The sequence below is a fragment of the Euprymna scolopes genome, chromosome 1, assembly GCF_053919585.1.
Source record: "Euprymna scolopes isolate OS-2025 chromosome 1, ASM5391958v1, whole genome shotgun sequence".
Taxonomy (NCBI): Eukaryota; Metazoa; Mollusca; class Cephalopoda; order Sepiida; family Sepiolidae; genus Euprymna; species Euprymna scolopes.
In genome coordinates this window covers 92,276,965-92,292,245 of record NC_136482.1, presented here as the reverse complement: position 1 = coordinate 92,292,245, position 15,281 = coordinate 92,276,965, and the positions used below count along the sequence as shown (strand labels likewise).

General features: G+C 34.7%; 1 protein-coding gene across 2 annotated transcripts in view; it reads left to right on the top strand.

Moving 5' to 3' along the window:
* Positions 1 to 15,281, top strand: part of LOC145245783 (protein unc-13 homolog D-like) — a 513,002-nt gene that overhangs the window by 401,366 nt on the left and 96,355 nt on the right. For both annotated transcript variants that reach the window (XM_080107524.1, XM_080107446.1), the window contains exon 23: positions 117 to 275. In XM_080107524.1, the coding sequence (XP_079963650.1) occupies positions 117 to 275 (159 nt within the window). The remainder of the gene's footprint in view (positions 1 to 116; positions 276 to 15,281) is intronic.

The window sequence follows — 15,281 nt, the reverse complement described above, 5'->3', positions numbered from 1 at the left end:
ATATATATTTTAGCATTTTGTTTTTTGATGAACTATAATTTTTATTTCATTAAAAAAAAAAAAATGAAAGTCATTGTCTTTGTAGTTTTGATTGCTTAATGTTGCTTTCCTTTCAGAATGTACGTAACCTGCGCACCTTTTTTCTGGGCCATCTCGATCACCAGACAGACTTACAGACCGATACCTACAAACAACTGGAAGACTATCTCATCATTAACAGCAAAGCAACCGAGGAACTAATGCTGAAATACTTTGCTGAATTAAACCAAGATAAGGTAAATTGAAAAAAAGTAAAACTAGTGCATTCAATGCCAGCCATTGATTTTTTGACCTAGTACACTATACTAGTATACTATACTAGTACACTATACTAGTATACTATACTAGTACACTATATAGTATACTATACTAGTATACTATACTAGTACACTATACTAGTATACTATACAGCACAATCACGTTGACACACCGGTTCTCGTCAGATCACCAAAGTTAAGCAACGATGAGCCTAGCCAGTACCAGATGGGTAACTATTAGGAAAACTAGGCGCTGTATGTACCGCGCCAAGTTGTAGAAATTTCCAATGTGATAAAGGGGACGCGTTTAACTCACGGGGGGGGGGAGATACCATTTACGATCCCTTAACTGGGGTGGGGGAAGACACCATTTACGATCCCTTAACTGCTACCAGAAATAATTTAAAATTGACTAAAGTATCTCCAGTTTATGTGATTATCAAGTAAGTGGAACTACCTAAATTTATTCAAACCAGACCCACACATGAACACCAGTGAAAATTACTGTTGTGTTAATCACAGATTAGACACAGATAGCCACTCACCAGTTTTTGCAAAGTCCAGACAGCTTGTGAGAAAAATAAGTTAAACTCACGAGACTAGAGGAGGTTGGTGATCGGAGGAGGGTCAGGTTCGTTTTGGACTAAACAAAACCGGTGAACGTTTGACTCTTGCTTATATATCTACTGCTGCTGCTGCTTCTGATGGAAGTACTTGCATATGAATGACTGTTACTAACTATTTAAAGGATTGCTTCCATTGGGGCAGAGTCTGCTTAGATGACGGAAACTTTCAGTGGACGTTATTTATTACTGATAATAAGATACCGACGCACAGGTTGGTCTCCAAGCCTAGTGTTTCTTGACTCCTAATCAGAGCTGGGGATCGCGATGTAAAATTTCACAACCGTTGTCTCTGATCTACCTACTTTCTTTTGGTGTCGGAGAATTTTCGACATTTTGCGAAATTTTGCCTGTTATCAGGTGCGTTATCCCTCTGTTTTTTTTTTCTTTTTCTCTTACTCATCATGGCGGACGACTTATGGAATCAAATCTCTCTCCTGAAGACCAAGATTAGCGGCAGACTAAGGAGGTGTCATGGAGAAGAGGTTACTGCTCAGTTGTTCACTATATTACAGGACTAAATCCGAGAGTATATGACGGAGATCGAAGTTCGTGTAACCAAATTGCAGCTTTCCCCTTCTTCCAAAATTGAAGCAGAACAGATAGAAGAAGAGTGGTTGTCTGAGCAGATGATTTTCCACAAGAAAATGGAAGACATTGCTGCTATTCTGATACTTCCCAAGATCAGACTCTCTTTTCGGGTGCTACTGATTTCCCATCTGGAAGCCATGTGTCCTCCTCCTTTATAGTGAAACCACCGCATTTCCAAATCATGGGACCAACGTTCAGTGGTCTAGAGATGAACAAGGACCGCATGGGATTTCGTAACTTCCTGTAACGCTTTGAGAATTGTGTGGCAGGTATGGCGACAGATGCTGAAAGATTGAATTTTCTCAAATGTTCCCTGTCTGACAAACTCTCGTTATTGATTAACCATTTGAATGTAACCAATGGTAATTATCAGATTGCTCTCGACATCCTCAAAAGGGAGTACTTGGATATCAACGAAATTATTGATAACATTTTCCAGGATATCATAGACCAAACGAGAAAGGTCGTACTCTGACCTAAGATGTTTTTTTTTATCAAAAACTGGATCACAGGCCTTTCACTTGTGACTTTTCTGATGACCTTTCTGTTGGGGCACGACTTTTGGCGAAAATAATCTTCTCGAAATTTCCCCGAGAATTGAAGGAAGAAGTGATCCAACTGTCTGAGAGAAGGATACCTCCATTGTCTTTCGTATTAAGGGATACTTGTGAGGCCATTAAGCGATTACTCGTCAAGGAATGCGAGGGCTCTAGCCTCCTGTTGATATCAATCATGGTTCATCCAGGAACCTCCCTCCAAACTTTAGAACCACTTATGTTCACAAGGACGCTTCTTATCAGGTGGCTTCGGACTTGTGAGCCTCGTGCAACCTTCCACCTACAATATTTGTAACTTTTGGTAAAAATGTTTCAACTAATTGCTTGTTGGATACCAGGAGTGGACGCCCCTATTTATCTGGAAAAGTTTTATATGGGATGTTTGGATTCCTTCAGTCTTGACTTGATCTGAAGCTGTCTACACTGCTGGGGATTGTGAAAGGCACTTCTGAGAGGTAGTTCTGTACATTGACATAGACACTGGCCAAGCACAACCTTTCCCGGTATTAGTAGATGAAGCGTTGGATTTATCTGTTCATGTACCCCAGTTGGATTCTCTGCTGGACGAATTTTGGGAGGCCAACTACTTCCTTGCTGGAAGATTTGACCAGGGTTCTGGTAACGTGTCCATTAAGGGCATAGTTGGGCTCGATCTTATTAGATGCTTAGGCTCCTTGCAGTTGGTGCACTGTTTGCAGAGGTGGGCCTTTCAGATCTCTGCAAGGATGGTTCCCTTTGGTGAAGTAGAGTCTTTCTGCTCTCCTTACCAGTCATTGTCTGTTCAGGGTGCTCGTCCCCCCTTCCTTTCTGTTTTGCGTAATACTGCACAGGTTAAATCTTCTCAGTTGTGTTTTGTTTTAGAGAAAGATGCAACATACTTGGATCTTCTTTCTCGATAGCCAAGTCCAGTGAGGACTCAACCAGATGTTCAGCGTAGAGTCTTTAGGACTTCCTAAGCAAGAGGGATTCTCCAATTACGATCTGGAAAAAATAACTGTTTCAGAAGTTCATTGTCCTGAGGGACAACAAGTATTATGTACAGTTGTCATGGCATGCGGATACATTATCAAGGGTTCCCTCAAACCATGCAGTATCCCCACACATTTTGGACCGTGTGGCTCGAAATTTGGAGAAAAGGGGGATCTATCAGAAGTATTTGGAGGTGTTTCAACAGCAAGAGCAAGAAGGCATTTTGGAGGAGATCTTTGTGCCTCTCCGTCTTTTCAAGAATCATACATCGATCCTACATCGACCTGTCTTTAAATCAGACCCCACATCAACAACTAAATTAAGTTCAGTCTTTAACTGCAGCCTGAAAACTGGTGACTCAGTGTCTTTAAACGAAGCAGCCTATCCAGGATTGAATATGACCAGCAACATGTTAAGCTTATTGCTGTCTTTCCGCATGGATGAGTATGTGCTCCTGGCAGATATCAGGAAGGCCTTTCTGATGATTTGTTTGGAATTAGATGCTGATCAGAACAGATTCTGTTTTTTCTAAAGGATGGGGGACCGGTTGCATTGTTTTTATTACACTACAATTATTTTTGGATTCGTTTCTAGCCTTTTATCTTGGGTTGTATATTCAAATTCCATGCAGCCCAGTTTCCTGCTGATCCATGTAGAACTGATGGAGAATTATTTCTATGTGGATAAATTGGTAACAACCAAATCAAATCCCAGAAGGTTGCCTGATGTATATACTCAGGCCAGAGAGCGACTGTTGAAGGGTGGATTTGAACTGCAATCATATAGCTCTAATTGTCCTTCCCATAGGGACCAGATGGACCATAATGGTATCTTAAGTACCCATGGCAGTGAATGGGAGAAGGTTTTGGGCTATTGGTACAGTCCTTTTTTTGGAGAAAATCTGCGTTTCCTCAGTTGAACCCTGTGCCGATGCCTCATCTAAGAGACAGATCTTGTTGGAAACCACTAACGTGTTTGATCTCCTGTCTCTCTGTCTTCCGGTGACGATGCGGGGTAGAGTTCTTATCGAATGAATAATTAGTGAATTATGGAAGCAAGGGCTAGGATGGGATGAACGAGTCCATTGGGGCACGGGGTGCTTAGATGACAGAAACTTTCAATAGACGTTATTTATTACCGATAATAAAAGTACAGACGCACAGGTTAGTCTCCAAGCCTAGTGTTTCTTGACTCCTGATCAGAGCTGGGGGTCGTAATCTTGCATAATTTTGCAACCGTTGTCCGTGGCCCGACTCTGATCTACCTACTTTCTTTTGGTGTCGGAGAATTTTCAACAAGCTATCTGCTGAAAAACTTGTGAGAAAAATAAGGTAACCAACTCCCTTGACTTGAGAAGGTTACAGGCCAGAGGAGGGCCGGATTCTCTTTTGACTTTGCAAAACCTGGTGACGTTTTGGCTCTAGCTTATACCTGCTACTGGCTGGAAGTGATTTGCATATGTGACAGTTGTTATTTAAGAGCAATTGCTTCCTTCCAGTCGCAGTCTGCCTTCCAGCAACACTCTTTGAGCGGCAGTCTTTGAGTTGGTTCGTTTGGGTGTCTTGTCCACCTGAAAATACCTTGGAGTATTTCTGTTACCTACACACCGAGCTATTTGAGGGGTAGGTAGGGTGCTCCTTCTGTGACTTAACTTTGGAACTCTGTGAGAAGTTCTTATGATTGGAGAACCTTCTAATTTGTTACCTTCGCTAGAGTTTAGATGCACAGGTAACCCCATCAGATAGCGAATGGTCAATCCCACTACATCTTGTTCCTAAGCAAAGTGGAGGATACCACTGCTGTGGCGATTACTGTGCATTACATAGCATAACCGAATGCGATAGATACCCCATAACCAACATAAATTTGTTTACCATGAAACTCGCAACTAAGCAACGGTTTTCTAAAATAGATTTGATTTCAGCATACCACCAAATCAAAATGCACCCAGATGATATTCTGAAAACAGCCATTATTTTTCCAATGGGATTTTTTCATTACGAATTTATGCGTTTTGGATTAAAAAAAACTTAGCAGCGACATTTCAAAGATATATGGACAAAATTTTTAGAGATATAGATTGTGCTTTTATATACATAGACGATATTTTAATTTTTAGTGATGACGAACATTCTCACAAGAAAGATATAGGCACAATTTTTAGAACCTTACAAGAAAACAATTTGAAAATATCCAAATCTATTTTTGATGTAACGTCACTAGATTTCTTGGGCTTTAGGATTAATTCAAAGGAAATCAAACCAACTAATAATAGAAATAGAATCCTTCCCATGTCCTAAATATGGCAAAAGCCTACGCAGATTTCTTGGTATTGTAGAATTCTACAGAAAATCAATACCGGGATTTGCAGAGTAAGTTTTACCCTTATCTGAAAGAATAAGGGTAACACCTAAAGGATCGATTACTTTGAATAATGTGGAAACACAATCCTTCTCTCATATTATAAAAGTCATTGGTGAACTAACGGAATTATCCCATCCCTAACCAGATTGCACACAATATTAATGGTCACGGACAGAAACAAATACGCATATATGCAAATAAGTGCTGCCTTGCATCAGGTCGTAAATGGAAATCCAATAGTAATAGATTTGCTGTACAGATAGATATGTACGATCCACCAGCACTGGTAGAGGCACAAGAATCAGATCCTGAAATACAGTCCTTTCCAGAATTAAAGGAATTCACATTATCCGGAAAAAAAACGTAGACATTTCGAAATTTATTTTTTAAATATTTTCTACGGGTGGCTTATAAAATCTAGTATCGATTATATCCATAATATACTCATACCATTGATTTAATTCATCTTTCCTATATATATTATCCGGTTGTAATAATATTATGGATTCTATTTCTTTCAAAATCTTTTTTGTTTAAGAAATTTTCTAATATGATTGAAAAACTCGGAAATCTTGGTAATTATAAAACCTTTAGTTTGTTTAAAGAACCCCTCGCATGAAATGGCGAATTCTCTGTGTTTTTTTTTTTATTTACATATCTCCTATCCTTAATACGGTAGCGACGCAAAGTTGGATATAATCGTCCTACATTTTCGGAATCATCTTGTAGGTTATTTTTCTTTACTTTAATATTTCAAGTATACGGGTAGATTACTTGCATTTTCTCAATTATTTCGTATTCCTTATCCTGACGTATTTTTAGTAAATCATTATCTACAACACCAAAACCATTATTAAAAAAAAATGTTTAATTTTTTAAATTGTTCTTTTTTAAATTAATTTTTTTTTGCATAAATATACGCGGAGAGAAATCCATTGTTTGATGAGTTACTTACTAATTACAGCAAATTAGGACGAATTGATTTTATTTCATACATTGCAAAATAAAACAATTAAAAACCACTTGTAAATTAATTAGTTGCCGTTACCAAGTTTTTTTTTTTACGGGATTCTTCTATTTCCACTCTCTTTTATGTGTCTTTTACATTGATTCCTTTGTTCTCTTCTTTTTCCTATCATTGCATACAACCTCAAACGTTTATTATACAATGTGTGTGTATGTCCGCGTGTATGTAACATGGCTTAATTCGTTAGTTTCTCGTCTTCTTTTTCATCTTGGTACGGCAGACTGTTCTTTATAATTATAGTGTGTGAATGCCTTTACTTTTACTATCTTTCTTCTTGCCTTTCCTTTTCTTTTTTATTTAGAAAAACCAAAACAAAGCAAAACCGCGAACAAATGTAAAAAAAAGGGGAAAAAAAGGTGTAAAAGAAGAAAAAAGGTTTAGGCAGGAAGACATGCTCGAACCTGAAGCATCGAGGCTAAGGCGGAAAAAATATCTGACACGTTACCTCTACGCCAAAGAGACACACAATTGAGAATGGATAAAATTAACCCTTTAAAAACACTTGCAGGTGGTTGAAACTAACGTCAACGTTTTCTAGGCCAAACATGACGTCATTGTCGTAGTAGCAGGGGGAGGCCGAGTTTAGGGTGACGGTACACCCCCTCCACCCCTCCCTACACATTTTAGCTTTTATATTTATAGATTCCTCCCGCCCTGGTTTAGCTAATATATGACGCGTAAAATTGAAAGGAATAAAAAACAAAACGAACGTGAAAGAATAACAAAGGAAAAAAAGGAAAAAAAAAGATAAACCCTCAAAATGCAAATATGTTTATTTAAATGTAATTCTTTTTTTTTAAATGGAAAAATAAAATTAAAAAAAATAAAACTTAGTGTATAATAAAAATATGTTTATTAGATTTTATTTATTTATTTTTCTTTGTTTCAATGAAAAAGAAAAAAAATGAATAAATAAAACCAGAAAACTGACCGTGTTTTTTATTTTTTTTTTAATGTTTGTCGCTGTTAACCAATTTGAATGTCGTCTGATTCCAATATCGATAGCATAGTAGTAATTGTGCTAATGAAACTCTAAGAAATGCAATGTATAGAAATAAATAATGAATAAGTAACTAATCCGAAAATAGGAACTCAGCAGTAAATAAAATATTAAAGCGACTAATCGGTGCAAGATTTGAAGAACGCTGGCAGCTGACTGCTATAGTTTCTTGTAAAAACTAGAATCCAATGTTAGTTCGTTTCGTTTAATTAATCCTTCGAATCACAACCCCACCCACCCACCTACAAAAAGGGAAAAATATAAAGGGAGGAAAAAAAGTGAAAAAAAGAAGAAGAAATTTATAAAATGCATAGGTAACCCACAGAATAACTGGAATGTAAAGTCGCGTTTCACCCGACGGAAAAATGCAAATCCATAATTTTAAGCAACTAAGAACTGAAACCGATGTTCCTCGTGTATTCCCCTGTGGACGTATCCACAGCGGTGTTAAGTGGTCGCGGGCAGAGTATGAATCAAATAGAGAGAAAAGATTTTACAACTTCCATTGATTCTAACCGATTGTGGCAGTGAACTCTCACCGGAAAAAAATATAGAAATGTACGAATATCAAGGAACTGTAAGGGTAATAGGCCTATAACACACCTCAGATCCTGTGCTGAAGTGTGGGGACATTACATTTGAATGTAATGTCGTGATTTTTAATCCTATTAAGGTCAAACTCACACGGGAAAAAATGAGTTCATTTTATTTATATAGAAGATAGATAGATAGAATAGAAGAAGATAGATAGATAGATAGATAGATAGATAGAAGAAGATAGAATAGAGAAGATAAGTGACGTTGCTCCGTTATCTTCTTTCTCTTTCAGTGTTGTCTTCGACATGTTTCCCCTGGTGATTCATCCTCCCTAAATTCTAATGGCCGCTGTATTCCATGGATAGCCATTAATCTGCCATCAATGGAACTAGACAAACAATTTTTTAACATATACAGAAAAGAATACTGAGATGCTAATCGGGAGTGTTTAAATTTTATTTTGGGAAAAAATAACTCTCACATGAGAGAGAGAGAGAGAGAGAGAGAGAGAAAGAGAGAGAGAGACGTTAGTATTCTTTTGATTAATTAGTTAATTATCTTATTAAGGATAAGTAGACACAGTGGACAGGAATCTTAAGGGGGAATTTCGTTCTTGGCGATTATCAAAGTTTTCCTTTCAGTTATGATAGCATTATTAGCGATCTGTCCTGTGTAACATTCCATTCTAAAATCTTTGTTTCCTCTCAACTTGACAAATATGACACCATTCATCATCTCCGCTCATAACACTTTGTTTTACTCTAACATATTTAACCTCGTATCTAACTTTACAGCTCATTCCTTCCTGTTATTTTTCGTGGAAACTAGTTTATTTGCCAAACTTCGTTTCACTTCGATCTGTACTTTGATTAAAACTAGCTGATTTAATCGTCATTTGACATAGGGCCAACTTTAATATAATAATATCACTTAGCATTAACATGCTTTTACTTATCAAAAACAATTTCAGTCACTTTAATAACATTTAATTTTCTTTAAAAACATTTAACTTTCTTTTAACACACTTCACACACACATATACACATATATATATAAACTCATAGAATTACATCGATAATTTAATTTTCTCACTATGAGTTATTATCATTTCTGGTGACGTAAAAAAGAAATAAATACCTATCGTTGGCATTTTATTTAAAGTGAATGACTCCTTACCGAATTCATTTCGGGTAGTGTTGTTTGTCTGACTTGCTATTTGCTTTCTAACTCCAACTCGCTCTCTTTCTCCCTATCTATCTCTCTCTCTCTCTCTCTCTCTGAACTGGTTTCACCCAAGAGGTCGAAAACAGCATGTTTTTCTTGGTTAACTTTTCTGTGATGTGACGTGTATATATATATATATATATATATATATATATATATATATATATATATATATATATATATATATATATATACTGTGTGTGCAAAATCAAGACTTCAAGACAAGATATTGATGGCAACAAAAAGTGTATTTCATTTTACGTTACAATTGTTTCAATGTCCACTTCGACAATTTCAAGCATTATATCGTTTGAAAATTTTCAAAAACCAGCATTTCTTCAGACTTTATGAATAAACACACTTTAGGCAATGTAGTATTTCTTGAATAGAAAGAAAAAAAAGGATCAACAACGAAGTAGCATCAAACGAAAATATACCAAACAGAAAATGTAATTGCAGAATACCTGAAAATTGTCCGTTGGATGGGAAATGTCTAACCTCGGAAACAGTATATAAATGCGAGATAAAAACCGTTAACACTAAGAAGATATATCTGGGAGCCACGGGAACAGTGTTTAAGGACAGATACAGAAATCACGTAGTATCATTTAAAAAAGAATCTGGGATAGAAACTAATAGAGATGGCGTAAATGACAGCAGGGGGTGGGCACAAAAATAAGCATTAGAAATAAAGACAAAAAGAAAAATACTACTGCATTAGGGGACTGGATTAGGGAACTAAATAACAGAAATAATGAATTAAAATGGTCAGTAGTGGACAGAGGGAGGAAGTACAACCCTGGGAAATCAAAAAGGTGCAATCTATGTTTATTGGAAGCCTTCTACATTGTGAATTCCAAAGAGGAAATTTTGAATAAAAGATTGGATGCCATACAGGGATGCCTTGATAGAAATAGATTTCTGCTAGCACGCCTTAAATGTAACTGAGGCATAACCTTTCTACAACAATAAGGATCATCGGATGCCAGGATTAAATTTTAATAATGTAGAGTTAAATAGGTAAAATTGTTACAATATAAATGAAGGATCCAAATCTAACATGCGAATATAGTTTCCTTTCTTCTTAACCGAGTAAGAAATATAAATGACAACCTAGGTTGGTAGAATCCATGCTGACTTACTTGTTCTCCTACTTCACTCCATGGTCTAAGTGTTTTTCACCCATAAATGCAGGAATAGACATCTTCCCACTGGAGTGAACACACTTGGAGCCATATGTGGTTTTGCTGTCGGAATAGTAATTAGAGGACATACAATAATTTATTTATTTAGACAACCCAAGAACACAACGCATGAATTATATGACACGAGCAGCATGTGATTAATATCACAACCCATTCCTTTAGATCAAAAACTTAATTTATATACTTAATTTGTTAAATAAGCCATTGTAGCACGTTCTGGACCATTCTGATTAAATTAATTATTAAATCATAGTCGCCTTCAAGTAATCAATGAACCGAAAACACAAACGGCCTGAATTACTTCCCTTTAACCATTATAAGAAACAAAATCGACCGTTTCAAACAGAATTAACTAGCAGTACTTAACAACATAATTTGATTATCTCCCTTCAAATCATTCTAAACAATGACATAACATTTTTCAAGTTAAATAACTATGAATCTTCAGACAGTAAACAGATTAGAACACTTCAACCGAAATGTCCTACAAGGTTTATATATATTTAATACACCCATTTTACTTTAATCTCATATTCAATCAAATTCTAAACCGGAAATGGTATTATATCCATCTACCAATAGAACGATAATATATAAACATTACTTGCCACTAATACGAAACTAAAACTAACCGTAACATGTTTACAAGGTTGTTACGGCCATAATATAAATATAGATACCAAACTTTTAAAATTTCTTTTTACAAAAATCAATAATTGGAAATAAAGGAATTTAGGAACCCAACAAATGGGATATATTTAAAAAAATTTTTTTCTTTTTTTAAATGGCTTAGGGCTCCTGTAAAAACTTCACATAACTCTGTTCTTAAATAAGGATACGAAAATTAGGCGATACATTAATATTTAAATGGGCTTTTCCGTAACCACAACCAAGGTAAATGTTTCTCGCATGCTTTTTCCCGTAAGGGATTCCCCCCCCCCGCCTTTTTTCTTTCTATTCAAAAAATGCTACTTTGCCTAAAGTGTGTTTATTCATAAAGTCTGTAGAAATGCTGGTTTTTCAAAATTTTCAAACCTTATAATGCTTGAAATTGTCAAACTAGACATTGAAACAATTGTAACATAAAATGAAATACACTTTTCGTTGCCATCAACACATTATCTTGAAGTTTGATCTTTCACACACAGTATATAAATGCTCAATTATGAAATGTGATAATTTTGTAGCTTAATCCTTAAGTCAACCATTTTTGGCTTAAAACCTATTGGTATATGAAAATTTACTGAATTACACCAACTCAGTATATTACATATAAGTCTCTCTCTCTCTCTCTCTCTCTCTCTCTCTCTCTCTATATATATATATATATATATATATATATATATATATATATATATATATATATAAAAGTGAACGTGTCTGTCTGTCTGTCTGTGTACATTTCCCTACGCAATAACTCTGTCAACTTTTAGTCTATAGACTCGAAATTTAAAATACCGGGTACTGAGATTTGGGAAAATCGATGTGACGGGTGTCAGCCAGAAATTTGGCTGTTAAGGGGTCAAATTTCAACGATTTGACCTTTAAGAACTCTACCAAACTCCTCCGACAATTTTGGGTCTAGACACTTGAAATTTTAGATATAGGTTCCTTGAACCTGGATCTAACTTAATAAAGTGATTTGAGCCCGAAACTATAAATTTTAAGGGGTCATAATAGGGGTCAAAGTTTTAAAAATTAACCATTTCTTTTTGTTTTTTTTTTGCTTTTTTTGCACAGCATACACCTCCAAACACCCGAGCAACGCCGGGCACCCCTGCTAGTATATATATATATATATATATATATATAAATATATGCGTATATTGATTATATATATATACGTATATTGATTATATATATATATACGTATATTGATTATATATATATGTATATTGATTTTATATATATATATATATTGATTTTATATATATATATATAGATTATATATATATATATTGATTTTATATATATATATATATATATATATTGATTATATATATATATATATTGATTATATATATATATATATATATATATATATATATATATATATATATATATATATATAGATTGATTATATATACAGGGTTATTCAAAAATCAAGAGACTTTGTTCAAAAATCAAGAGACTTTATTAAAAAATATAAATACTTTATTAAAAAATCAAGAGACTTTATTCAAAAATATAAAGACTTTATTCAAAAATCAAGAGACTTTATTCAAAAATATAAAGACTTTTTCAGATATAAAAAAAAAATTATTTTTAAATTTTACCCTTAATGGTAGAATCAAATCAAGGTATGGAGAACAATATGAACTCGGATGGTTCTGCTAACAAGAAACCCAGAATAATGATGAATGAATCTCTTTTTGAGTTAATAAAAAGGCTTGTTGGGCAAAATGTACCTGCAACGGAAATTATGCAGATGACAGGACAGAGCAAGTCTACTGTGTATAAAGCAGTTTCAAAGATAAGAGAAAATCCAGATTCCTCTTATTCTGAGAATTATGGAAAATCAGGGCGACCTACAACACAGCATCCTGACTTGGTAAATAAGGTTAAAAATATTATTAATGAAGACCAGTCGTTAACTCAAAAAGGGATTCAAACAAAGTTTGAAGAAAAATTTGGATTTACCCCGAATCAAACCTCCGTTTGCAGACTTTTGAAGGAAGCGGGGCTAACAAGAAAAAGGCTGAAGAGGAAGGCAGCTGTCGTTAACACGAATAATCACCGTGAAAAAATGAGAGAATACGCCAGGGCTTTTGTGGGATATCGAAACCGCGAAGTTTTGTTTCTGGATGAAACAGGCTTTAATTTGCACACATCCAAAAATTATGGATATTCGCAAATTGGTGTAAACCCAGTTACTTATGTGCCCCCTTCTAAAGGACAAAACCTATCAGCCTGCTGTATTATTTCACAGTTCAGCTTATCCTATTACAAACTGATTGATGGATCGTTTAATGGGGAGAGGTTTCTTGAGTTTCTCGTCGGGGCTGTTAATGAGGGTGTTTTAAGGAGAAATGTAGTCTTAGTAATGGATAACGCCCCAATCCACAAGACAATTGTTGTTAAAGAGTTTTTAGAATCTCACCAGATTGAAGTTGTATATCTTCCCCCCTACAGCCCCGACCTTAACACTATAGAAATTTTTTTTAGTATGGTTAAGTCTAGATACTCGGCTATAAGACCTCGTGCTGTTACTAGGGAAGAATTAAAAATTAATGTTGGTAATGTTTTGGAAAACTTAAATGGGGAGGATGTGCAAATTTTTGAAAATTTCATAAGAAATATGTGGGACCTAATCTACCAAGTAATAACAGGTGTTGAATAAATTAAATTATAAAGTCTCTTGGTTTTTGAATAAAGTCTTTATATTTTTGAATAAAGTCTTTATATTTTTGAATAAAGTCTCTTGGTTTTTGAATAAAGTCTCTTGATTTTTGAATAACCCTGTATATATATATATAGAGAGAGAGATTGATTATATATATATATATATATATATATATATATATATATATAGTAATTTTATTTATACAAACATTAATGGCTACATATGTGCAAACATGTTTCTGTAATCACCCACGTTGGGGGATTACGTGGGTGATTACAGAAACATGTATGCACATATGTAGCCATTAATGTCTGTATAAATAAAATTAATATACCTGCTCTGTTCACTCATTGAGCACTATTTTGGTAGACACATGTTGTTTCATTGGATGTACTTCTAGGAAACTAAACTCTACTGGCTATATATATCTATATATATAAAAATGTAAAGTTGGTTCGTTCTAAACAAATAAAACCCTATTTCTAAGTTACCAATTTATTTGAAATTAAAATTGAAATCTTAAATAAAATAAATATATTTTTTTTTTTTTACTGCGAATCTGTTCTGTTGATAAAACTGAACTTCCGGTTCGATTCATTTCACAGCCACGAATTGACGAAAGATTTCATTTTCTGTTAACTCGATAAGTAAAAAAAAAAAACAAAAAAACTTACTCATGCAGAGAGTGATCCGTGCTGAAATAATAATGTTATTATTTAAAAAGCCATTCTTAACATGGGGAAGGGAGGGTGTTTTGTACCTATCCTGTACTTTAACCTTACAATTGAATAAAAACATATCATAAAACTTTAAACGTGGAAAACGATTTTAAAAAAATAGCGCGGATCACTCTCTGCATTAGCACACACACACACACACACACACACACACACACACACACACACACACACACCCACACACACACACACACACACACACACACACACACACACACAAAATAATAATAATCCCATATTTTAAAACTTTAAATTCATTTATGTACTTATGTTTTTTAAATTTTATTTATGTTAAGGCTTCACTCATGAAACATTACGTTTTAATTGTTTAGTTTATTTTCACGGCATTGTTTAATTAAAAAGTTTGTTTTAACTTTTTCTAAACTGTTTCATTTTTACGACATGCCTCAACGTATTATAAACACCCTACCCCCCCATGTTAAAAAAAAACAAAAAAAAAAACGCCCTTCCATAAACCTCGAAAGCCGTTCTTAACATGGGGAAGTTAGGGTGTTTATAATATGCTGGGGCGAGTCGTAAAATTAACGAAGTTGCTATCTATTATTTATTGCAAAAATTGCTTGAAATTTATTTATTTGACAAAAAAAATTAAATTTTGGTACTCCTTGGGCGTTGAGTTCCATGGCGACCAGTAGAAAAAAATAATAGTCGCTCCCTTAGTCTCCCACCTCACCCCGCGCGTAACATATTTTATTTACTGACGTTGCCGTAACTAAACGATTATCTGTCACATTTACAAACATTTATTTATTTATTTTGAAAAAAGTTTTACTTTTTATGAATATTA